At 36.8% G+C, this 25,310-nt stretch overlaps 1 protein-coding gene across 1 annotated transcript; it reads left to right on the forward strand.

Moving 5' to 3' along the window:
* On the forward strand, positions 1-24,467 carry LOC149086453 (cytochrome P450 3A8-like). Its single transcript, XM_089255566.1, has 14 exons — positions 1-191; positions 2,028-2,124; positions 3,289-3,341; positions 6,505-6,601; positions 7,086-7,217; positions 7,378-7,615; positions 8,161-8,300; positions 8,705-8,822; positions 9,728-9,803; positions 11,588-11,693; positions 12,919-13,010; positions 16,266-16,406; positions 19,421-19,577; positions 24,250-24,467. The coding sequence occupies exons 1-14, from the start codon at positions 136-138 to the stop codon at positions 24,331-24,333; spliced, it is 1,587 nt and encodes a 528-aa protein (XP_089111692.1). The 5' UTR covers positions 1-135; the 3' UTR covers positions 24,334-24,467.
* The last annotated feature ends 843 nt before the right edge of the window (positions 24,468-25,310 follow it).

Consider the following 25,310-nt stretch of genomic DNA (forward strand, 5'->3'; position numbering starts at 1 on the left):
TTCGCCCTAAAGTTGATCGTAAAACGTATCAGAAAAAACGAAGATAATATACATTCACTGCAGGAAATCTGTCTAAGAGCAATTTTTTTTCCGGTTTAGTTTCGGTCTTCATTTAACGAAGAAAAAGTCGAAGTAATGATGTTAGATACTTCTTCATCATTAGTACTAGTTGCCTTGGTCCTATGGTTACTGTAAGTATAAATGAATTTTTTTTTTATCTCAATTGGTACTTTTTTTTTAAATGGAATACAATCAATCCGGATCTGCCAGAGATAAGAAACGTTTCACCGATTGACTTATCGGAAGAACGTATATACGAATCCTGTACTTGAAGAATTCTACGCTTAGCGTACACCAGAGGTAACCAACTTACGGCCAATATTGGATAGCCGTGATATTATGCCTTGCACGTGAAGATTTCCTGCAAAAATTTTCCAAATTTTTGAAGAGTATCTTGAAGATAGAAACATCTTTTTTTATCACTTTGCAAAAAGAATTTTCGGTTGCAAATGACTTATCTTTTCATGTCTATTCTACAATCCACCGGGATGAGTTCCGTGCATACTTGTTGCTGATGCAACAAAGTATCAAGAAATAAGAGTAAAAAAGTTCAATTTTTTGCATTTAATGAAACTCAAATAGAAAACTCGAACATTTCATTAATTTCCTCAAAATATTAGAAAATCCTGTAAATGAGTGGCACGCGAAATAATTTTATATATTGGAATACACGCAGTGTGTGTGTGGGGCCGCGGTGGTACTTGTGAAGAAAAGGTCTGCAGTCAGGGGAAGGGGAGTTCGCGAAGTTGCTAAACTTTGGACTTTGGCAATGACGTAATTATATTAATTCAGGGAAATTGCTCGGTAATTTGATCAGAGAAACATAATCACGAAAACTAATGAAATTTGAGTTTTTACCAGGAAGAATAAAATAATGGTATTACTTTCATCGAAAAATTTGAAATTAAACATTGCTTTGCGTACAAGCATTTCGCAACAAATTTGGATGATCTCTATTTGACGAATCGGTGATAAATCTGCTAACCTTATTTTAACCTAATCGCAAGTTAGAAAAAAGCAAGAGGAAGGGGGAAAAAAAAGAGAGGAAAGGAAAGGAAAAAATATAAAGGATAAAAAACAGGATACATGATAAAAGAGAGATTTTAGTAGATTTCTCTTTCACCCTCACTGTACATGTTCTCTTTCGTTCTTACATGTATATTGTAGAAAGAAACATTATATGGGGGAATCATTAGCATGAGCATAGAAAGAACTGAGGAAAAACAACTTTGGTTCATAAGGCTACAATAAAGCTTCGCGATGGTGAGAAGATAGGAAAGAAAACACAAAGAACTGAATTTATTCCACTGGTGTTTGGACGAAATAATCGTCCGTGATCGTTAAACGTTGCTTCATTTTCAGAGCTTTAGTATAGGCATCTTCATTCTTTCACGAGCGAGCGTTAAATCGCTTACTGAAGCGCCCAGGAGTGCTCGATACTTATGTCTGATTTCGTAATCACGAGGTATATATCACTCCCCGACGAAATACCAGGCGTGAATCAGGAAAGGAGGGCGGTCTGTCCCGTTAGTTACATTTAACTCCTATATTACACTGGTTCCAGTTTTAACGTGCTATTCTTATGATAAATGGTGCTCGTGACGCGAAAGGTTTGGAGACCCCCCCCCCCCCCGGAAGAGAAAAGATTTACAATTTTTTGATAAAGCCGAAAATAGACGGAATTTTTCGTTTTCCAGTGGAAGTAATTTGATTGGGTGAAAGTGTGCTCTCAGATTGAAACTATACTAACAAAACAAGGGTTTTATTGTTTTAGTCGAGGCTCGGGGCATTTTGTGAAAAATACGCATAAATAAATCATTGAAGAAATGTAAAGAGCTGGAGTCATATTATAAGTTCACTGCTTCTATTTAATCCAATTGATAAATATAAGTTTATATATTGCATTTGTAATAGTATAATGATTTTTTCGGTGCTTTTCACGCAACCTGATAATAATTTTGTTTTAGATGGCGACGTAAATATATTTCTACATTTTCGGATCTCGGAATTCCTGGACCTACGCCAAGTGTTCTTTTTGGGAATATAGTGGAGCTATTTATAAAAGTATTTGCTATTCATGTACAATGTTTTTTTAATCAAAAGAAGTTAACATGATTTCTGCTTGAAAAATTAATTTACAAGCATGATTTATAAATTAAAATAAAATGTGAGCTTGTTTAACTGCTACTTAACCGTACATGCATCTCGTACGCATTCCTCTACGGAATTTCTAATGAATTGGCACATGCCGGAATGTGTGCAGTGGCGTCGGAGCCGGGGGTGCTGTGGGTGCTCGAACACCCACGGTAATTTGTGGCACGGGTCTGAGCACCCCCAAAATTGATTGAGAAATCGTAATTTCCAATATAAAAGCTCAAGACGAGCACCCACAGGTTCGAAACATTTCCGACGCCCCTGAATGTGTGTGTGTGTGTGTGTGTGTGTGGGGCCCTAACGTAGGGTTACCAACCGTCCGCCTTTTTGATGTGATTTCAAGCGTCCTCCTACGTTTCGGAAAATTCACCCTTTTGTCCTTCTTTTCAAGTTTCCGGCATTATTTTTCTTTTTTTCTGTGGAAATTTTTTTCTCCACTTCGAAACATATTTCTTGTGAGTGTTTTGTGTTTTTTTCGCCACACGCATCCACCAATAGCCGTCGAAATTTCCATTTTTTTTTCTGTTTCTTTTTTTTTAGTGGTTCTGTTTTTTTAGTGGTTCTGTTTTAGAGTTGGGGAAAATTATTGTTGTGGCAGGTTCAGGTCGGAATAGTGGCGCCATCTATTGTGGAAAAAGTTGGGATAAGTGACGTCACTAAGAACGTGCTAAGAACTTTTGAACGTGCAGAGACGTTCTCCTTTCTCAGTTTTCGAATTTTTTAACCATACCCTAACGTATTTATGTTGTCGAGTTGCGTTTGTTTCGTGCGGCCATCTGTCTTCCATTTTCGGAAGTAAACATGGAAATGCACATAGTCATGAATCATGATTAGTCGTTCTTGATGGTCATGTGAATCGTGATTGATAGTCCGTTAGAAATTCATAGAGAATTCGAAAACTCAACTGTTTTTTCTTAAATACAAAATAGATTTCTGAAACAGTTTTGGAATTAAAATTCTGTTGCATTTCAACTGTAAATGACTGATTTTTGAAAGGAATGAAAATAGGTGTTTCGAAATTCTTTTAAGTTTAAAATATTTTTAATGAAATTTGACCAAGCCTTTATTTTTTAGGGACCCATAAAATGCCATGAAGAATGGGTTAGAAAATATGGTCGAGTGGTTGGGTAAGTAAGATTCGCATACATCTTTGTTTACAAAAAAGCAAGATACGAGGTTTAATTGTTTGATTTTTTTAGAATATGAGAACTAATATACATTTGAGTTGGGAAACTCCTCAAGATTCACCAAGCTGAAGAGTTGGCTGCGAAGCCCCAGATTTTAAAGTCATTTTACATTAAATTTCAGCTTTAAAATTTAGTGTAATTTTAAATTTATTTTCAATACAAGTGACGTTAACCTATCAAGTTAGTTATACCACACAGTTATTAAGTTGTTAGTTTTTCAACTTATCTTGATACAAAGGTTGTTAATATCAAATTTACATTGAGTATTAAGTATTACCATTGATGAACAAATTTTGTTTGGATTTTAAAGGGTGATTATACACAATTCCTCTTGTCGCCTTTTAATGGCGAACCGTTGATCCTAGAGAGGCATACATTCAATCAGAATAATCATTCAGATAAAGTGTAGAACTCAGATAGGTCATTCATGTTGCAAGAGGTTGTATAGTTGTTATTAAAAGTTAACTTTTTGTACGGATACCCTGTCCTAGAAACCGAATTAGAAAGTTGTTGCTCTGTCTTTCCCGAGGCCACCAAAAAAAAAAATATTCACGTTTCTTAGTACAATATTCGATGACACATTTGAAATCAAAAATCGGAGAGAAGGTGGAAAGAAAACAGCATAAACTAACGGACAATGCTTTTTTTCGCTCCTTTTCGCCGTTCTTTCCCAACTTTTTAAATACTACATCTTAATGAATACTGCACTTGGAAACGTGGCCAATTAAAATTTTTTTAATTAAAATTTTTTTAATTGGCCTCAGGAGAGACAGGGCAACAACTTTCTAATTGTGTTCTCTAGGATAGAGTGTCCGTATAAAGAGTTAACTTTTTTTATTTTAATAACTATACAACTCATTGTAACATAAACGACTTAACTGAACTGTACACTTTATTTGGATACTTTTTCTAATTGGAAGTATGTTCGTATGGTTATTGATCATTTTCATCGCACCACGGTCATTTTTTTCTGCACACGAGGACTTATTAGATCGGGACCTACAATTTATTGCCGATTCCGAAAGGCAGCATCCGAAATATTGCCTTTTTTATACTCACCGCGAGGTTGGTGCTCTAACCCTTCGATGTGAGGCTCCCTGCGGTAACAATCTTTTTGAATGATCATGTCGCCGTTTCTGTTGTACACCTCCCCCCCCCCCCCGTGTCAGGAAAGTTTTTCGGAAAAGGATGAATCGGGTATCGAACTCTAAATATCTTTTGGTACTTTAGGCGAGTATCTTTTCGACCTAGGCTACCGTGCTCTGTCCCTAGGGTCAACTGTTCGCCAATACAAGGCGGCAAAGCGAATTATGGAATCCTGTATAATTGGAAAAACCGCTTTCATGTATTCATGTAAGAGTGTAGTTTTGGATAAGTAAGGGGTAAAAAATGGTGTTTAAATTTTTTTTTTGAAAAATTTCATTTTATTTTTCAACATAGTCTTCCTTTAAGCTCCACACACTTTTTTCAATGATGTGTTAAAATTTCTTTATCCCGTTAGAAAATTACATTTTATCTAACTCTTCAAAAAAGTCATTTACAATTGCAATATCCCCTTCATTTAAATAAATAAATGAATAACGTGATCATCGCGTATTCCCAAGAGATCTTTACGATCTGTCTAGCGAATTTGTTAATGTTAGTAGACATCCATGCCCGAATCGGGATTCGAACCCAGACCTGCGCAGTCAGAAGACTGTTAGGCAGTCGAGTGATTCCCTTTTTATTATTGATATTTATCTGTGATGACCGATCTGGCTTACGCCGAACTGAACTCAAATCATGTAATCTTTCCCCAGCCCGAAAATAAACATAACATATCACTAATTAATGCGATAAATCAACATGGTTTTATGCGGGTATATGAGTTACTTTTTGCTTAAGTTTATCTACTGCCAGGCAGCAATTTCGATGAACAATTTTATCGATGAACAATAAATTCGAAACTTTCAATATTGGAAGGGGAAAAATTCATGTGGGGCCAAATCCATAGAATTTAGTGGATGAGAGATTTATGCAAAACCTAATTCTCGCTATTTGGTTATTGCAAAGGTGTATCCAGGAGCTGAGGCATTGGCTTGGTCAATTTTGGCCGTTTCATCTGCAGCTGTTCTTTTAAATTGCACAGAAGTATGGCATAATGCTCTCCAATTATTGTCTGACCCTTCGAGATAGTCTACGTAAACAACCTTGAAAATCCTTGAAAATTGTGGCAGTCATTTTTCCAGCAGACAAAACAGACTTTGCCTTGCTTGGTGACGTTTCACCACGCTTCACTATTGCTTTGGCTGTTGTTTTGACTCTGGCGTGCAAAAGTGAATCTATGTTTCACCCACACGGTGAAAAATCGGCACCGAAAGTCTCAAGCATTATGAGCCACTATCGACCAATTGTCTTTTGAAATGTTTTTAGCATTCGCTTTTGATCAATCGTGGCACCTTATCTTGCACAAAGCTTTCCATTTCCAATTTCTCATGGAGAATATTGTGAACCTGTTCTATTGAAATGCCCACAACATCAGCTAACTCAAGCACTTACAATCTGCGATCTTCCATGATGATGCCATGGAATTTTTCATTGAATTCTAAGGTAGTGGCTTATACCACCTAGGACGCTCTTCTCCTTCGGTGGATGTGCTGCCCATTTAAATTCATTTATTCAAAAATGTGGTAAAAAATGTGGTCTCCATGAACGTATTGCAATTCAGCTTTAATCTTGGCAGCTTGCAACTATTTTAGATAAAAATGTATTTTTCACTGCACGTGACACTTGCACGTACATTTTCAGAATAACTGCTACTACCCAAAATTGGTCCGACGCCGAAAAATAAACCGCAAAAGCTCTTTATGCTCTAACTTGTGATAGGTTTTAAACAATCATACTTACAGTGTAATAATTTGAAAGCGATTGCCCTGCGATCTCATAGAGATTTACATTACTTATCAAACGACATAAGTATGTATGCTTCAGATGTATTGATTTTTAACTATGGCGATTAGTGTCCCGCACAACTTTTCCTTTTGGAAACGTGTTTCGTGATCGAAAATGTTTGAGATACATTGATCTGAAGAAATTATTTTGCAATTCTTTTTTTGTTTCCAAGGTACTACTATGGAATGAAACCAATATTGCTCGTAGCTGATCCTCAGCTGTTGAAGAATATATTCATCAAAGATTTTTCAAAATTTACGGACCGAGCGGTGAGAAACAAATCCATGCATGTACTATACCCATTACAGATCTACTAGCTATAAATTCAGCAGTTGGTGATTTGAATTAAACGGAAGTTTTATCTTGATGTTTATGAATGTGTGGATCACATATGCATTGAAATTCTCTGTTAGTCAGGTACTATAGTTTCTTTTATAACTGGCGGGCAACTAAAAATCTATTACTGTATTTAGGTTCAATTCTTTTGGTTTAAAATAGGAGAAACACAGATTTATTCATTTCATAGAAAAATTTATAAACTATCTCAAGGTATAAAAATTAAAATTGCGAAATATAAATGTTTTTTTGCATGAAATTAATTTCATGCAAAAAAGCGCTAAATATGAACAAGTTATTTCTCAAAATGTTGCAGAATAGTACGATAGTTTTCTGAAACAAATAATTTTACTCATGGCATTAATTTTTTTTTAATTTTTGAAATAAGTAATAAATGCAATTTTTTTCTCTATTCAGCCGTTCGATCCGCTATTTCATGCTTCGGCGAGTGAAGAAGACAACTTGTCTGTACTCAATCTAAAGGGACAGAAATGGAAACAAATCAGGAGTGTGTTGACACCGTCGTTTACAACTGCGAAAATGAAACAAGTGAGAAAAAGGTCTTTTATATAGAAGTTTTTTTTCCTTTCCTGGAGAAGATGAAGAGCTCAGTGCAGAGCCAGGGATAAAAATATAAATTAGATGAAATGTATTATATGTATGAGAGTGTCTCTGAATTAATTTTTTTCTTCTATATTTTGTCACTTAGACTGTCTCATTAATGAATGGATCTATAGAATTGATGATTAGCATATTGGAAAAGAAAGCTGAGAATGTTGAACTTATAGATATCAGTGACGTATATCAAAGACTCACAATGGATTTTTTATCGAAGTCCGCTTTTGGAGTATCGCTTGATATTCAGACAAATGCCAAGTCATGGGTGTTGAGAGCTGCACAATTGATGTTCAATAAGCCTTTCAGACATCCTTTTATATTTCTCGGATGTAAGATGCAACTTTTTATTCTTTATTTCTTTACTTTTTTTTTTTAGTGAAATTCATAGAGCACTCACAGCTGAAGTTATTCCGTAAAGTAAATTTTTAGTTAGAAAATTGGAAATAGAAGTTTCTTGCAGTTAAAACTCTGTTCTAAATATGTATAAATTCAAGATAATGAGAGTGTTAAAATTTATCAAAATGAAATGAGAGATATACAGAGGGTAATCTCTAACAGCAGTGTGGTTATTAATACTTTTTATTATAACTAGTAGTTCCTTATATTTTAGGCTCTAAGATTCTTCCTCTTTTTCTATTCTCATTTTGTACTTTTAATAAAGCACGTAGTACCGGCGAATTAGATTGATAGTAGGTAACCGAAAAACCACCTGTTTTTCGGATATATAATAAAAAGAGACGGAAGAATGCGGTATTATATTTAAATTTCTTACCGGAATAAATGCGAATCATATTTAATAGTAGGTAATCGAATAGACATCCAATTGCATGAATTTTCACAAATCAATAAACATTTTGCTCTTCTTTTTTCTTAGTGTCGTTTCCATGGCTAAGAAAATTATCATACCAGTTAACAGTACTTGTTTTATGGCTGATGAATAAGGGATCGTCACCGAGTGAGAGATTGGAGAAAGAATTGAATAGAGTGCTGGAGCACAGGAAGAAGCATCCAGAGGTATTATATATGTACGATCTTCCTGCATATTTTTCGACGTAACCCTGACATGTGTCAGAACAAAAGAAACGGTCAGAGTCACAACCATGAATTTCAACATTGTGATAGACGAGCAGTTTTGTTTCTTGAATGTCTAAACGTACATACTTTTATTTTTCAATCGCAATAGTGCAAAAGTTATTTGAAAGAAACTGAGATTTGATGCAGATAAAATAAATCTTAAAACTTTCGGAGGGAAAAGTTTTTTTACTTACAATGGCAAGTTGAAACAATGTGATGCTTATAATATAACTGGAATTTTGCTGAAAAGATGAACATGATGACCGCCTCGGTGAAATTTATGTGTTTCCATGTTTTGATACAATTCATGCTTTTTTTATTTTATACTTTTTTTTTGTTTTTAGTCAGGAAAACGAGATCTTCTGCAGTTGATGATAGAGACCAAAGTGAAGATCAACAGTATGGACGTTGATGTAAGCCGCTTGGAAATAAGAAGTAACGAAGAGTATAGAGAGTTAGCAGGTAATTCTTGAATCCAATTAGTTTCTTGAGAAGTTTTTAAGGGTTTTAAAATCGTATGGGCAGCAAATCATCCATATTGTTTATTAAGCTTAATGAACTGTACTTAATTACTATTTAATGAACATTAACAATATACGCATTGCAATATTTGTGGAAAGTATTTCGCTGTAACAGAAGAAAAATAATAACAAATCGATAAAAACTCCGAAGCATTCGGGAGGTTTAAATTTGTAAAGGTCATGTGTCAGTGAATATTCTCCAAGAATTTGTTTCAAGCGATATTCTGTGGAATATTTACGGCGGGGGAGGGGGGGGAGCTGAATGAGCTGTAGCCAAGGGCGATGAGTTCGGAAAGATGGTAAATATAAGTAATTGGGGGTGAAGAACATTATGCATATAGAAACGTCCTCTCCACTCGTCAATACAAGATTCATCGAAAGACTGGTTATTTGTGGAGATGAAGATTACAAGTAAGAAAATTCATCACTGCCCCCACGGGGACTCGAACCCCGGTCTCTCGCTTGCCGGACGAGTGCTCTACCATCTAATATTCCATCCATCTAGCATTCCATAGCTTAGATGGTAGAGCACTCGTCCGGCAAGCGAGAGACCGGGGTTCGAGTCCCCGTGGGGGCAGTGATGAAATTTCTTCCTTGTAATCTTCATCTCCACAAATAACCAGTCTTTCGATGAATCTTGTAAGAACATTATATTATAACGTGTGAAGGGCAGCAAAATTCGAATAGCCCGGAAACAAAAGTCATAAAACTGAAGCTGGTCTACCACGATTCTTATTATAATTTTTTGTCTTATTTTATTTTCGGAAACTCCAAAATCACCAAAATATTTTGTTTAGTGTTTGAAACAACCTCAACGTCTCATTTACGTGTTTTTTTTAATAATAGAAGTACAATCTAAAGCTACTAGGAACATGACTGATGGAGAAATAATTGCGAACGCTTTTATAGTATTTCTAGCAGGGTAAGTCACATAATATTTGCATTTTGGAAAGATCATGTAGAACTATAGCTACTGAATATATCTGTGTGAGGTACAATGTACAAAACACCATTATACAGGGTGTTTCAAAAAGAATCACCCGATTTGAAATGTGTATATTACGAAAAGTATTGAACATAGACACTTAAGATTAATTTTATATTACATGGCTTAGCATAAAGGTTTTTTACAAACCAAATTAAAGTTGCTCAATATGTCCACCTTGAGATGCACGGCATATGTCTATACGATAGTCAAACTCGTCCCAAACTTTTGCGAGCATGTTTGCATCCACTGCGAGTGGACTTGTGTGGACTACGTGCGAAACTTTGTCGGATGCGCTCCACATTTTCATCTGACATGCTGGGACGGCCAGGGGATTTCCCTTTACACCGATAACCCGTGTCTCGGAATTGTTTATACTCTGAGCGGTAGGAAGTCGTTCAACACCAGGATATTGTCGACGAAAAGCACGATGAACAGTTGCTACAGATTCACACTTCACGATTGAACACAAAACGATTTCTGTTGTGCAGTCACCATCTTGACAAACACTGAAGTGGCGGCCGAAGGAAGATCGTTAGCGCTACCTGTCGGCAACTGCGTGAAACTCGAGATTTCCCTCTTTCTACCTACACATTATTCGATCAAACGAATTAAAAGCGGAATAGTTATAATTTTTTTAAATCGGATGATTCTTTTTGAAACACCCTGTATATCCGCGTTAGAATCAGCTTAAAAAATGTCTGAAATCACAAATCACTGGGTTTTAACGAAATAAAAATTAAAAAAGTTCCCTTCTTCTGAAGGGGAAGCGAGGGGGATGAAGATAATCGAAATGTAAACATGTTGGGGTGGGGGGGGGGGGAAACCATCCAGGAAAACTGAAGATACAGGCCTATATATATATCAAATACGTGATTTCTGACTCATAAAACCTAAATGAATTTCTAGTTTCGACTCTTTGAGGACAAAGTATTGTTTTAAACTCTTGCCGTTCCACTAAAATCTATTCGCAGTAATAAAAGCCTGCACGTGGAACATAACCATTTTATATGTTGCGCAATTGGTGCTGCCAAGTATTGTAAGATCTTACAGCTGTTGGTTAGTTTTTTTTGTCTACTAATGGTTTAGAAGAGTTTTTCTTTTTGTGTTCCTCGTTCTCAAAAATGACGTTTATTTATTTACATTCGTACTGGATTATCCGCGGTATTAAAAACTGTTCGGTGAATAAATGTAGTAATTGAAATATTGTATTGGGCTTCCATGGCCGGCGTTTAAGGAAATTCATGCAGTTTCTAGATTGTTAGACCATGGTCTAAGAAATTTACTTCTTGAAGTTCCACCTATATCTATATACGGAAGAATTCGACGGGAATCAGATACGACGCTGTTTTCGCTTGTCACAGAGACTCACGTGTTATCAAACGCCCACGAAGATGACTGAGAATTGATACAGATGCGGGCGAAAGGTCAGGAAGTAAATTTCTTGGACGATAACTTAACAACCCGCAAACCACATTTCAAATTTAGTAATTATTTATGTAATATATTTTTGTAAATATCCCACGTGGGCTTATTTCACTGCCATTCTTCAATTATTTCACTGCCATTCTTCAATTATTCCACGAGCAATTGATTCGTCAAAAGTTTCTTCACCCTTGAAACACCCTGTATATCATCCCATGAGTTATATTTTCATTTGTAATCAATATAAAACAGTGAAAAATGTTTTGGTAAGTTTTATGTAATATATTTTTAAATAGGTACGAAACTACAAGCTCGGCTTTGAGTTTTACATCGTACTTACTCGCTAACAACCCACACGTACAAGACAGACTTTATGAGGAGATAAACGAGCTCATCAAAAAAGTAACTGCCATTTTCTAGTTTTTATTTTTTTAAGTATAAGATTGCTCACACATTTCGGGTAATTTGGAAAATATAACTTTTATTTTTCCGATTATTCCAATTTGAAACATGGTAGAAACCTGAAACCTGTATTTATATAAAATTTATTTTCTTGTCTTTGTATTGACAAGTGGGGTTTAAAAATAAGTATTATAACTATGAAAAAAAAAAATTAAAAAAATCATTTTCGTGGGGTAATGTGGAATGGTCGAGTAATACAAATACAAGGCCACAACAGGCAAAATGCCCAACGAGGTTGATGAGAAAAAGATGCCCATAACAAATATGGATGTTATATATATTTTTTTAAAAATACCGCAACCCCTAATTAAAAATGCAATAATAAAAACTAAAATTATGTATATATATATATCTCGTGGCTCCTTAATAATATTCCAGGACTTTGTGCCCTCCCCGTTCTCCCGAGGTTGAGAACCTCTGTCTTAGACGATACGCTCGTGAGTAAAGATATCACTAATGATCACTCAGAAATATCAGGTCATGTATGAAAATTTTCGAACATACAATGATAAAAAAAATCCACCGATCTCATTCAGTGATAAATTATGAGACATCGGAAAATAATCGTATCAGTTAAATAAACAAATGGGTGCGTCTCTGGAAGCATACATTTATTATTATAAAATTTGTCCATAGAAAACTGATTTTTTGTAAAGTTCACAAACATATTTGCTACACTCGTAGCTACACACACGCAGCTGACAAATATCTACTCCAATACTATCAGTTGTACAATTTCACTAAATTCTAGTTAATATCTTTTAGTTCCACAGTTATTTCACTTAGTTTTTACTCTTTCCAGTTATTAAAATATTATAACATCAAACTGATCAATTGAATAGTTTTTGCTTTGTTATTCACGTGAATACGTCTTTTAAATCATCTGACGATACAAAGCCGCTGCCCTGATTCGTAACTAATTGCTTTCCGCTATATTTCGAGCAGTTCATAACGAAAATAGACGACATTGGCATCATTTGTTAGCTATTGATGAAGCCGATGCCTATCATTTGAAGCCGATGATAATGACATAATCTCGTTATTTTAAGGAACGAACATCGCATTCACGTCATAACTTGCGGCCGTGTCTATGAGACACAGCCTACCCCAATCTTTTTTGCATATATTATGTATACTGTATAAGTTTTTCCTGATTTCTTTTCAGGGTGAACAAATAGAATATGATACTATAAGCAAACTGTCATACCTGGATAAAGTTTTTAACGAATCTTTGAGGATTTATCCACCAGTTTTTCTGTAAGTAACTTTCAAGAAATCCCATACGTACCGTTATAAATCTAACATATACTTTGTATTTACTTTTTTCAATTTTAAACAGTCTGGCATGTAAAGCTACAGGGTGGCAGCACCGGGTCGCTAAATTTTAGGGCCACCAAACGGGATAAAAATATTTTGATTACATTTTGACTTTAACGTTTTGACTTAACGTTAACAAAGCAAATAGCTTAAAATTTTGTCCAAGACTAAAATCCAGACATAGAACCCCAAATACCCCCCCCCCCTCCGCGTACTTTCGATATTCATTCTCGGGTGGCAATTTAAATCTGACGTGCATCGGGTGGGGGGTGTTCATGGACACTGTGTTATCAGAAACCCCGTTTTGGGGGGGGGGGGGTCACAACATTTTTCCATCCGGCCGCAAAATATTTAAGCCCGTCCCTGCATACCTATGATAAATATTCATATACTGAAGATTTTTTTAATACGGATTCTTTAGTTAATTTACAAAGTTTCTCGTTTGTCTCTCAACGTAAAGATGGCGCTATGCAACTTAAACGTTTATCAAGTTTTTTTCCATTGAAGATGAATGAAAAAATGAGCCTCTTAAAATTATCTTCCCCACCCCCCGACTTTCTAGTGTTAGTGAAGTTGGTCAACTTAGCAAATATATACGTGCATACATGTTGTGTATCTACAAACGTCTTCATCATCGTGCTCCCCACCCTCACTCCCCTGCTCTTTAAGTCTATCTTTTCGTCAATAAACTCAATAATTATATAAACTGAAGAACCAAAAAAACTGATACGTATGCAAATAAAGAGATATGGAACCAATCAGAGTACGGCCCTGCGGTCGGCAACGCCTATATAACATAACAAGTGTCTGGCATAGTTGTTAGATCGATTACTGCTGCTACAATGGCAGGGTATCGAGATTTAAGTGAGTTTGAACATGGTGTTATAGTCGGCGCACGAGAGATGGGACATTGCATCTCCGAGGTAGCGATGAAATTTGGATTTTCACGTACGACCATTTCACGAGTGTACCGTGAATATCGGGAATCCGGTAAAAAATTAAATCAACGACATCGCTGCGGCCAGAAAAAGATCATGCAAGAACGGGAAAAACGACGACTGACGAGAATCATTAAACGTGACAGACGTGCAACCCTTCCGCAAATTGCTGCAGATTTCAATGCTGGGCCATCAACAAGTGTCAGCGTGCGAACCATTCAACGAAACATCATCGATATGGTCTTTCGGAGCCGAAGGCCCACTCGTGTACCCTTGATGACTGCACGACACAAAGCTTTACGCCTCGCCTGGGCCCGACAACACCGACATTGGACTGTTGAGGACTGGAAACACGTTGCCTGGTCTGACGAGTCTCGGTTCCAATTGCTTCGAGCTGATGGACGTGTACGGGTATGGAGACAACCTCGTGAATTCATGGACCCTACATGTCAACAGGGGACTGTTCAAGCTGGTGGAGGCTCTGCTATGGTATGGGGCGTGTGCAGTTGGCGTGATATGGGACCCCTGATACGTCTAGATAAGACTCTGACAGGTACGTAAGCATCCTGTCTGATCACCTGCACCCATTCATGTCCGTTGTGCATTCCGACGGACTTGGACAATTTCAGCAGGACAATGCGACAACCCACACGTCCAGAATTGCTACAAAGTGGCTCCAGGAACACTCTTCTGACTTTAGACACTTCCGCTGGCCACCGAAATCCCCAGACATGAACATTATTGAACATATCCGGGAACATATCTTTTTGGCTCTTCAGTGTAGAATAGGGCCTATACAATAATAAAATTCACGATGTAGCCCAAGTCCCACTGACAAAAATTAATGAATTTGTTTTGCAATACGTATTTTTTGAATTTTTTTTTTTACTTTTTGGGTTAACCTTTTACCTTAAATTATGTCTCGAAAAATCATTGCAATCTTCTTAATACTCTCATTCGAACGCATAAGTTTGTCATCTCACACACATCTCTTCACAGCGAACAAAAATATTTTTAATACGACCAGAGAGAGAGAGAGGGGGGAGCTGCTTCCGTTTTTCTTTCTTTTTTCGGTATTCGATTGTTTAAAGGGCACGACTTTGTCTGAAGAGTTGTCCTGTAAAGTTATAGCCTTTGTTAAAGTAAGTGAGAGTGGGCGTCTTCCTAATAAGATAAGGTCAACGATGTTTGATTAGTTAGTAAATGCAAATACAATGCCACAACAGGCAAATTGCCCAACGAGGTGGCTGACTTCATGGATCCCCGAGCCATTTTTTGGAGGCCCCACCTACTACTGCTACACCACACATGCACCCCGCCCGCCCGCGGAACCCCCCCAACAAACTCCAACGAATCGGTACCTGCGGGAATGTGCGTGTACGTGTAGTGCAACCTGACGTAAAGTTTGTTTCTGTGTAATGCTTGTTATGTGTAGTGCTGTCATCTGCCCCCAGTTTTTCTAACTATGAGTGAAGTGTTATGGTTGAATGATTTACCGTTGTAGGACTGTTGCTCTCTGTGGCGAGACTTTTTAACGGGGAGATCGGCTCGCATTTGCGCCTTGAAGTTGGGAACCACAGAAAACCAACTTCAGCCGACCACCACTGTGGGGTTCGAACCCGGATCCTCGCATCACGAGTCCGGCACTATAACCACTCGACCACCACAGCGGCCACCACAGTATACGTTGTTTAATTTGAAGGCCCCTATATTGAACGGGGTCTGGATTTCGCTTATACAGAAATCAGGCCCACATTGTGTTGACGTAAGAGAAGAGTGTTGAAGAATATTTTTGCCCGTAAGACAAGTTCGTATTTGTTCAACCCTTTGACTACAGATTTCTTCTCATTTCTCATTTGCTTTCCAAATGACATTACGTTTATTATTTGAATATTTTTAGAAGATGTGGTGTAAACAGGTCATTCCATGACTTAGGTCGGTTTGAACTAGTTTTTGGGTGATATTTGTATCAATAGAAATTTTTTGAACAAGTTTGATTTATGAGATCAAGTAACTTTTGAATGCGTCGTATATTTAGAAATTCACGAATCACAAAACTTATTTTATAGCCAATTTTTGATCAGGAGCCATTCAAGTATTACGTAAGCAGATTTTCAGCCATTTTTGACCCCCCCCCCCGTCATCAAAAGTCAGCAAATCCGAACCCCCCCCCCCCCTCGATGCTGACGTAATAGTTGAATCACCCACTACGCCAATTCAAAATTTTAAATTTGTACATGTACTTTTCATTTTTTAGATTCACCAACAGATTTGCCGCTGAAGACGTTCATTACGGCTCACTGAAAATTCCGAAAGGCATGATCGTTCAGGCGGATGTTCATTTGATGCATCATGACACCGATTACTGGGCCGATCCCGAAACGTTTGATCCGGAAAGGTAATCGGAATCTGGTTTCAATTTTTCTCTCTGCAGCGTTTTATTAATTTATATTATTTGTCGCGCCGAAGTGACTCTTTATCTAGAAATGATTGGATACGCCCAAAAAATACTGTTTTCATACATGCATAACTTAATTAATTTTTGTGATTACACAATGTGCTTTATACTGCTGTGCTCTCTATTCTTGATGTTTTTGCTCTTATGCATCATAATGAAATAACGTTTGTGAGTATTTTAAAAGAACAAAAATCGAAACTCTTTTTTTGTTAAATTAAGAGATGCTCGTTTGATTGGATTGGAATTTTTTTCTATTATCGGGCAAGGACTTATATGCTATGCTATATTATATAATGCTATGATGCGCCAAAAATGACACTAAATAAAAACACAATGTCATATATGTTACAACAAAATGGTTTTCGGATTGAATGCAAAATACACGTTTACTTGATCTATTGGTTGTATATGTTCTTAGTTGGGGAGAGGGGGTGTGACTGTACTCCTTTTTATCATTCAGCTATATCACCACCATCTATAGCAGAAGGCCTCCGCGCGAAGCTCGTGACGTGACTTTTTCTTTTAAACCGAGCACAACTCAGGTCTGTCGCCATCTATGGTCAAATTCACTACCCAGTGAGTTGTGTCGGAAGTGTAAGTGTGTTTACCTAAGCAGTATGAGTGCGTATCTAGTGTTGTGAGTGATTTTTCAGAAGTGAAGGGTAATGATTGAATATTTGTACTTTTTTTGTAGGCCTATTGCTCTTTGTGGCGAGAATTTTTAACGGGGGAATCGGCTCGAATTTGCTCCTTGAGTTGAAGTTCGGAACCACAGAAAACCAACTTCAGCTGACCAGCACTGTGGCGACAGTGGGGCTCGAACCCAAGTCCCCGCGATGCGAGTCCGTCACTATGACCTCTCGATTTCCATAGTGACTCGTGACGTTATTGAAGAAGGTCATCTCATTTATTGTAATTGAATACAGCAGGAAGACGCATGCACCATCTTTACTCTTTTTTGTAATATATCCAATGGATATAGGTGAGATGATCTTCTTCAGTGACGTCACGAGCTTCGCGTTTAAGCCTTCTACTATAGAGGGTGTTGGCTATACACATTCCATGTTAACATTTCATTATGACGAGTGGGTGGTGTTTTTGTATTTTGCTGAGCGCATGCAACCCTGGTGTGCCATGGGTGGGGATGCGGGGCATGGAAGACATTGTCCCCCCCTGCGCCGCTGGAAGGTGGAACCGACTGATCCAATGTATATACGGATATATGAAGTGACATCATCATCATGCCCCCCCCCCCCAGACTTTTAAGTCTATCTCCTCCTATGTAGTATACCACCATAGAGGCGATTTAACATCGTTTAATATCTAAAGTGGATGGCCAAGTTGTAATTAATTATTGTGGAACCTAACCGTGGATTTACGTCTGCTTCTTACCTCTCGAATAGAAAGTGAAAATACTTGTGTCCTAAGACTAAAATTTATTTGAATGAAAATATCTAATGTAAATCATACAGAGTAGATGAGAAGTCTACCCTAATATGTCCTAGACACATTAAAAAAAATCAACCAGTTGGCATGAAAGGTGCACAGTTTGCACTAAAATACTTATCATAGCCTAGAGTTTTTCCCTTCAAAAAAAGTTCAAATTTCACTTACAGGTGGCGTTGTAAAAAGGAAAACTCAACATAACACATAAAATGCAACACAAATAGCATAATTAATATTTATGACAATTTGCGTTACATAAAACTACCATATTCCAACGTGAGCACCCTTTCACCAATTTAAATGCAGTCCGAGCTAGAAAGGGCGCTCATATTGAAATGCGATAGTTTTTAATTACGTACTATTTGTGTTGCATTTCATGTGTAGTGTCGAGTTTTTTGTTTTACAACGCCACCTGTGAGTGAGATTTGAACTGTTTTTTAATTTATTAAAAAAGAAAGAAAAACTCTAGGCCATGAGAGAGTGAGAAATATTTTATATAATGCAAACCACACTTTTTTTTTTTTAAATGTCGGTTGATGTATTTGTTATTAATTTTTAAAATGTGTTCAGGAATTCTCGTTCACCCTGTATAACTAGCTAGTGTAACTCTGTCGTGGGATTTTTTTTCGGAAGGGAAGACATTCTTTCTTTCAAACCAAGCACAACTCAGGTCTATCGCCATGGGCATATACTGTATATTTACTACCTAGCAGGGACGGATCTATCCCAAGCGAAATGCGATAATTCATGAAATTTTCGGAACTTTTATATAATAATATTAGAACAACAAGTTAAACAGCAAATTCAATAAAACTTTGACTAAAAAACGGGTAAAACCGGAACATTTTTGAAAAAGTCAGACATTTGGTCCCATGTTGAGGCTAATTTCTTAGCGATTTGTAAAACTACCTCTACCAATAGCGAGCTCTATATATGATCCGCCCCTGCTACCTAGTGCCGGAAATGTAACTATGTGTACCTAAAAGTCTGAGTTACGTATCTGAGTTTTCAGTATATTTCAGAAACGAAGTGAATGAAAGTGTGATGATCAGGTGTGAATATTTGTACGCATGTTGCTCTCTGTGGGGAGACCGGCTCGCATTCGTCCCTTGAGTTGGGAACCACGGAAAACTAACTTCGGCCGACCACCACTGTGGCGATGGTGGGGTTCGAACCCGGGTCCTCGCGGTGAGAGTCCGTCATTATGACCACGCAACCACCACAGCGGCGGTAGGAAGGTATTTGCGTCTCGAAGCTGGAAAAACTACAGATAATCAACTTCAGTCGTCCATCACTGAGCCGGATTGTGGATCGATACGAAAACATTACGATACCCACACACAACTACTGCAAAGTGGCAATCAATGCTGTTGTACCAAAAAGTTGAAAATAGAAAAAAAAAAAAAAACCATTGTTCTTAATTTTCATATGAAATTTCTCATGCAACGTTAATTAAATTAAAAGAATTCCTTTTTTACAATTAATTCTAAAATAACTTTTTTTTTCAGATTCAGCACCAATCCTAACAGTGACGGTATAACGTTCCTACCCTTTGGTGTTGGACCGAGAAACTGTCTGGGCATGCGATATGCTCAAATGGGAGCTAAATTGGCTTTGGCTCATTTGGTTCACAGATTTCGAATCACTAAATCTGATTCCGGAGAGGCAAGTCACATGAGTAATAGCTTTTCTATCCAGTTCATTTCTACATTAAAGGTATATTGTTAAGTTTGTATCCTTACAGTCAAACTCAGTAAAAATGACCTCGGTTGTAACAACTTCTCCGGTATAACAACAAGAATTGGTTGACCTGGCTGATTCCAATAAAGAATAATGTTAATGAGCCTTCCTTATAACGTCAATGAAATTGCTACGACGGATATGACAACAGTTTTTCAACGATTTGTCCTCCATTTTCATGGCGTTTTCTCAAGAAATTCCTAGAACTAGAGCAAATAACATAGAGGTAATGTTTAAATATTGTTCTATTGATACTTTAACGCCGTTATCCTCAAAGTGTACGTCGCGGCGAGCTGAAGATATTGATTTGCGCTACCATTTATGCTTTCAAGTCGTTCTTTCATATGGGAAAATATCTATCAAATTATTCTGGAGAGCCGCAGATAAACCATGAAGTGGGCAAGGGAGCTGCGGGTGACTAAAGTTTGAGAACCGTTACTTTAACGACGAAAAAAAGACGGCTTATTGCATGTGTGACGCAACAACTTTCTCAATGGTATGACCTCGTTTATGGGACATTTCCGTATTTTCCGCTAATTTTGAACGGCTTTTATTTTTATAAATGAAAATACGATTGGAAAATCAATAACATTATTCCTATTCACAAATCCGTTCTACTTTTTGACCCCCCCCCACCGTAACTTCAGGCCAATATCTATTATTTCATCCTGTTGTAAGATATTCTAACATATTTTAGCAAAGGAAATCCGTACCCATTTAGACTTCATTAACTTTTTCTTTCCCGACCAACACGGCTTCAGACGATCTCTTTCTACTACATCCCAACTGTGCCTTTTCATCCATGACCTTTCCAAAGCCATTGATAACAAGTTGCAAACCAATATCATCTTCTTGGATTTTTCTAAAGCCTGCGATAAAGTTCCTCACAATAGACTTATTCGATTCCCAGCCCTAATCATGACTCACCATTTGCCACTGTAAATTCAGCTACTCCTCAAGGAGCGGTCCTCTCGCCTTTATTGTTCTTAATATATATATAAACTATCTCCTTGAAACCCTCAACTGCACTACTAGATGTTTAGCTGATGTGACTATGTAATTCCCCACATAATTGATCACAAGTTCGATCAACAAATTCTCCAACGTAGTATTTTTTCCATCTCAGAGTGGTGGCATATGCCTAGCAACCTATCTAAAGCAGTTTTCATATGATAGCTTCTCTCTTCCTCAAACCCTCATACTTGATCAATAACGTAAACATATCTCAAGTTTCTTAATTTAAATATCTGGGTGTCACATAATCTTGGCTGAACTCCGTTGGAATATCATATCGTTATTTTGTCTACCAGAAATGTCTCAACAAACATTTTTTCCTTCGCCGCAAGTTCGCAAACAAGTTCGATCAACAAATTCTCCAACGTAGTATTTTTTCCATCTCAGAGTGGTGGCATATGCCTAGCAACCTATCTAAAGCAGTTTTCATATGATAGCTTCTCTCTTCCTCAAACCCTCATACTTGATCAATAACGTAAACATATCTCAAGTTTCTTAATTTAAATATCTGGGTGTCACATAATCTTGGCTGAACTCCGTTGGAATATCATATCGTTATTTTGTCTACCAGAAATGTCTCAACAAACATTTTTTCCTTCGCCGCAACTTCAAATATATTCTATTCGTGACGTCTTACTTCTCTGCTACCAAGAACTTATATTTCTCCCGTTCTTTCTTATGCAGCTGAGATCTGGGACCCCCACACCTCTATTGACATCAACAAACTTGAATCTATCAAAAATAAATTCGCCCGCTGGTCATCTCTCAGTTCCGTTTCCGATCTTAAACTAGGACTCAATTTCCACCCACTCGCTGCTCACCGACTTATCTCTCGCTTAGCCAAACTTCATAACATTACTCATGGTCATCTAAATTTCTATCCGTCCGATATTCTGACTAAGGCCGGTATTACACTATAAAAGTTTGATAAAAGTCCTATTATAAAACTTGAAAAATGCAGCCAATATGGTCAACGGTTGCATTTTCTAGAATGTAACCAATGACCTTATTGGTAAGATTTTTCAAGTTTTATAAAATGGATTTTATCAAACTTTTATAGTGTAATACCAGCCTTAGCCTTCCTATGTTTCCAACAGAATTGACCACCCCAAAAAATTATAATATATTTTTGCCTCTACAGATCGTTTTAAATACAGTTTCTTTCCTAATATCATAGTTGAATGGAACAAGCTCTCCTCCACCATTGTTAACTCCCCCACTATCGCTGATTTCTTGTCAAATGTTACTGAACATCTATGTGTAACTCTACCGCGTCCTCTTGTAAAGGCCAACAATATTGCATAAATAAATAAAAATGTCCCGTTTTTAGTGAGAGAAGCTTACTTTAATTCAACCTTCACTAAAATAGGGGATGGAAATAATCTGCGTTATAAATAAATGAATTAAATTAATAAATTGTGTTATAAAAATGAACGTGTGTAGGTATAAAAACTCATCTCACATATTTGTCATGTTCAACTTTTTTATTTCCTTTAATACATTTTTATTCACTGCAGACTTGCCGTAGCATTTTACTTTCCGCCAAGGGCGATTTATACGCGATAATTGACAATTTCGCTGAATATTGGTAATATTTTTGGCGAGAATTGGCGATGTCTCCCATTTATCTATGTTTTTCAATCTATCAATTTTCTATATTTTTCTGGCGAAAATATGGTCAACCCAATCGAAATAAAGAAACCAAGTTCGAGTGTAGTATTTCATTGCATCCGATTAGTCCATTTTTCATTTTTGAAACGTCTTCGAAACTTCAACTTCGGTTGTAATGACAAAATTTCCTAGAATCTTGAATGTCGTTATAACAAAGTTCGATTCTAAATTCACACGTACCAAAATCCGCGGGAAAAAAAAAATTACAAGAGCTATGTATCACTTCATAACCCATTGACAACATTTAATGACAGTAATAATTTCGTAATCAACGAAAATAAATTCAGATACCGTTACGAAATGAAACGACACCCATTTTTCTGATTAATTCAGTAATTCCGGCTAGTGTATTTGAAGGCTGAATGAACCAATCGAAACCATTACGTGATACTTAAATATAGCCCCATCGAGAGGAGGAAATTATTTGTGAAGTTCCGGCACGTGTAATATAGATATTCTCTCTCTGATTATCCCGTGTATGCTTAAAATGATCGCGTCGAGATAAAATGATTAAAAAGCCTAACTGAATGAACATATGCTTAACCTTGAACCTATTGGTTCTTTTATTAATTAGGAAAAAAAATATTTTCCATTCATGAAAGCACTTGATTTTTTTTTCCCTGGGAGAGATGTGAGACTTCAAAAAAATTTCATTCATTTAAGCATTTAGATCGGTGATTCCCAACGTGGGCGTTAACGCCACCTTGGGGGCGCTGGAATGTTCCAGGAGGGCGGTAGAAGCTACTTGTATAACATAGGATCCTATGGGTTAGATTGCGTTGGGGGCGCTGGGAGAAAACTATTTCTGAAGAAGGGGGGCCATGAGACAAAAAAGGTTGGGAAACTATGATTTAGATCATAAATTTAATTTTTTTTGAATCACCTAATTTTAAAGAAAAATTAAATTTTTTTATTTTATCTTTAATTTTTTAATGTTGTTTCTATGGACAGTCCAGAAAACGTACAGGAAATTTTCGTCGGACCATCAGCCAACTGTTGAAAACCTTTGTATGGATAGCGGAGAGTGACATTAGTCTCGGATAAGTCGTCATCTGGTGGTAGTGTCAGCAATTGTGAGCTTTGCCTGAATCAGGTCCGACCGTCCATGTACGTCTCGTTCAGTGCATAGGAGCTCCAAGGAAAGATCGAGATATTCGTTTCCTGTGTAGTCTAGTTGTCTAGGACGTTCACCCGACAAGTGAGAGGGCGGGGTTCGATTCCCCGCATAGCCGAGTTGAATTTTCTCCCTTTCCTAAATATATCTTCGCATCTACTAGCTGTTAAATAAAAAGTTGCTGTCCTGCTGCCAGCAAAAAAATTTCCACGTTTCTTAGTGCAATATTCACTGAGATATTTAAATTCAAAATTCGGAGGAAAGATGGGAAAGAACAATAAAAACTAACGGACAACGCTTCTTTCCCAACTTTTCGCCGATTTTTAAATTGAAATATATCCGCGAATTTAGAAACGTGGAAAGTGTTTTTCTGGCATCAGGAGAGACGGGGCAAAAACTTTCCAATTCGGTTTTTGAGCGCAAGTTGTCCGTATAAAAAGTTAATTTATTCATTTTAGTAACTATATATCCCCTTGCAGCATGAACGACGCATCTGAAATTCGTGACTTCGCATATTTATGTTCCGCAAGAATGACTCTTACCTTTTTCTTTGCTATCCCATTTTTAAAACCGTCAGTCGATTGTGGGACACTCTGTATGATACTTCTGCAATTTTCTTACAGTAGTGAAAGTTAAAAATGAGATGATGCAGTTAACATATTGTAGACTCGGTTTTTTTTAAGGAAAAGCTCACTCACATCGCACGTATGAAAACACAACTCGTGACCAGTGAACAATGTGTTAAGAAAAGTCTCATAAAAATACCAAAGTTAATTTTATTTATATTATTTTTTTCAGGAAAAGCTTCGGACGACTATACGGATAAGGACTGTCAGTGCCAATTACGGTGTTTACATTAAACTTCAAAAGAGGAGGAACTGAATGTGATGATTCGAAAACATCAAGAAGTGGGAGTTATAGATGTAAACATTTATCGAATTGTTATTGTAATTTTGTACATGACTCTCCTCGGGTTTTATTAATTTGTGTTAAAAATTTTGTGTTCTCGATTTACATCTACCATGGAACCAAAATTCAAAGCATTTTTTGACAAATATTTTCTCTCTCCTAACAGTTTCATTATATTGAAATACTTCTGACGAAAAATGTTCCTGATTCGTGATCTTTTCAGTATACAAGTCAATTTTCATTTCGTGAATGCTGAGATAGTAACAGTTCTTATAAGAAGTAATCTCACAGTATCGCACGTTATTTATCTCCAGAAAAAATATTTATCTGAGAACAAAAGTGAAATTAAAAGTTTTCATTCTTTTCTCTCGTATCCATCATGGGTTCATTCCTTCTCTTTAATGATCACGTGAAACATTTGATTTCATGGCGCATGAAGTCGATCATTTCTGTAAGAAAGTTGAACGGCCTTCTTTATGATGGTGAAACGCATTTGATGCCAAATTTTTCTTTTATATTTCGAGTAATGAAGAAAAAACAATAATGGTCTCACAGAAAAAAAAAATTCTTTCATATTTTCACACAAGAAATAAAGTTGAAGGGAATCCGAGCTTTTTGTTATTCACCTCTCGTTTTCATTTTTTTATTGATCTTTAACATGTTTCTTTTCCTCCCTATTGAATCGATTTTGAGCTACCGACCTATTCCGGATCAAAACAAAAAGGACCCGGCTTATCAAGAAGTTTTCTCAACAAGGATATTAAAATCCCCCAAAAAAGCTTTGATCATACGATGAACCACAGTAATTTTGAGCTTTAATACGCAGAAAACGTTTTGACGAAACATCAATGACGAAGGCGTTTTCAATAGCATCGTGCATTATATTGAGCAGTATATAATCATCATTATATATTTTTTAATTTTTTTCGGAACTGGTTTCGAATCCACGA

This window comes from Pholcus phalangioides, unplaced genomic scaffold (assembly GCF_987345545.1).
Source record: "Pholcus phalangioides strain wild (caught in Gottingen) unplaced genomic scaffold, Ppha-v1.0 ptg000004l_1, whole genome shotgun sequence".
In the NCBI taxonomy this organism is placed as follows: domain Eukaryota; kingdom Metazoa; phylum Arthropoda; class Arachnida; order Araneae; family Pholcidae; genus Pholcus; species Pholcus phalangioides.